Consider the following 1,832-nt stretch of genomic DNA (forward strand, 5'->3'; position numbering starts at 1 on the left):
GCCCTGGCTGTCCTGGAGCTCACTTTGTAGACCAGGCTGGCCTCGAACTCAGAAATCCGCCTGCCTCTGCCTCCCGAGTGCTGGGATTAAAGACGTGCGCCACCACGCCCGGCGTAAGAGCATCTCTTAACTGAGCCTTTTCCTTAGCCATCTTAGGCATTTTCTTGATGGTTAATTGATGCAAGAACCCACTGCAGGCAGTATGACCCTAGGTGTGGGCTGTATAAAAACAGCTGACAGAGAACTGGGTGTGGGGTCCTTTGCCTTTAATCCCAACACTCAGAGACAGGTGGGTTTCTACAGAGTTCCAAGACAGCCAGTGCTACACAGAAAAACCCTGTCTTGAAAAAACAGGAAAACAAAACAAAAACAAACAAACACAGCTAGCAGAGCAAGCCAGAGGGAACAAGCCTTCCATGTTTGTTTTGTTGTTTTGATTTGTTTTTTGCTTCAAATTTCTGCCGTGGGTTCCCTCAATAATGAACTATAACCTGCAAGCTAATATAAACCCTTGCCTTCCAAAGTCACTTAGGTCTTGATGTTTATCACAGTAGCAGAAAACAGACTAGAACAGAGGGTACAGTTTGCTCAGTAGTGTTTGTTCTGAGACCGGAAGGGTTAGCCAATCTTCCCTGGAAATTAGGTAGACAGGAGGGCAGAAGGACAATTTCAGGGAATGTCAGTGATTTGTATTAAGAAAGGCCCTGTGCAGCCGGGCGTGGTGGGGCACACCTTTAATCCCAGCACTCGGGAGGCAGAGGTAGGAGGATTTCTGGGTTCGAGGCCAGCCTGGTCTACAAAGTGAGTTCCAGGACAGCTAGGGCTACACAGAGAAACCCTGTCTCAAAAAAAAAAAAAACAAAAAACAAAAAAACCCCAAGAAAGGCCCTGTGACTAGAAATCTTGAAAGATGCTATATCTAGAGCTGGTGAGGAAGTGGGAGGCACCACAGCCTCAGTGCCAGAGAAGAGAGAGCTAGGGTGCTGAATTGGGAATCACACTCACCGAAGGGTCTGCAGTTTGCAATCTGGATGCCTGAGGCCTTCACACAGCAGAAGCACCCCAGAATCCCCGAGGTCATTCAGACCCAGGTCCAGCTCCAGCAGGCTCTGGTTCATTCTGAGAGTAGAGGCCAGATCTTCACAGGAAGCTTGTCCAAGGTGGCAGATCTTCAGCCTGCATAAAATCCAACTCAGGAAACATGATGGGGGACCTACTGGGGGTACTACATTTATTTCTGTCCAGTCTTCAGAGCTAAATGTCCTCAGCAAGCTGTGTGACATATAACCTGTGACACCCACCGGCCTTTGGTAGACAGAGGCATGAGGATGCTCCATAGAGACCAGACTGGGCACATAACAGGACTCTGTCTCAGAAAGCTAGGAGCTAGGGGTGTAGCTCAGTAGTAGGATACCACCAAAAAAAACCAAACAACCAAAAAACAAACAAAAACCCAACAACAGCAAACCCCACAAAAACAAATAAAAACTGTTCAAGATGGCAAATAATGATATTGCATGTATCAGATTATATATATATATTTTTCAAAATATACTTCAAAGTATTTTATGATATCAAATGTGGTCATATACCTTTAATCTTAAATCATAGTACACAGGGGCTGGACAGATGGCTCAGTGGTTTAAGAGCACCATCTGTCTGCTCTTCCAAAGGTCCGGAGTTCAAATCCCAGCAACCACATGGTGGCTCACAACCATCTGTAACAAGATCTGATGCCCTCTTCTGGAGTGTCTGAAGACAGCTACAGTGTACTTACATATAATAAATAAATAAATCTTTAAAAATATATATATATCATAGCACACAGAAAT

The 1,832-nt window shown here is 45.3% G+C and overlaps 1 protein-coding gene across 1 annotated transcript in view; it reads right to left on the reverse strand.

Annotated features, from left to right (window-relative positions):
* Nlrp12 (NLR family pyrin domain containing 12) overlaps positions 1-1,832 on the reverse strand; it is a 26,172-nt gene that overhangs the window by 8,347 nt on the left and 15,993 nt on the right. The window contains exon 7 of the mRNA XM_029480175.1: positions 1,006-1,176. Within this exon, the coding sequence (XP_029336035.1) occupies positions 1,006-1,176 (171 nt within the window). The remainder of the gene's footprint in view (positions 1-1,005; positions 1,177-1,832) is intronic.

Source organism: Mus caroli, chromosome 7, assembly GCF_900094665.2.
Source record: "Mus caroli chromosome 7, CAROLI_EIJ_v1.1, whole genome shotgun sequence".
Classification (NCBI taxonomy): Eukaryota; Metazoa; Chordata; class Mammalia; order Rodentia; family Muridae; genus Mus; species Mus caroli.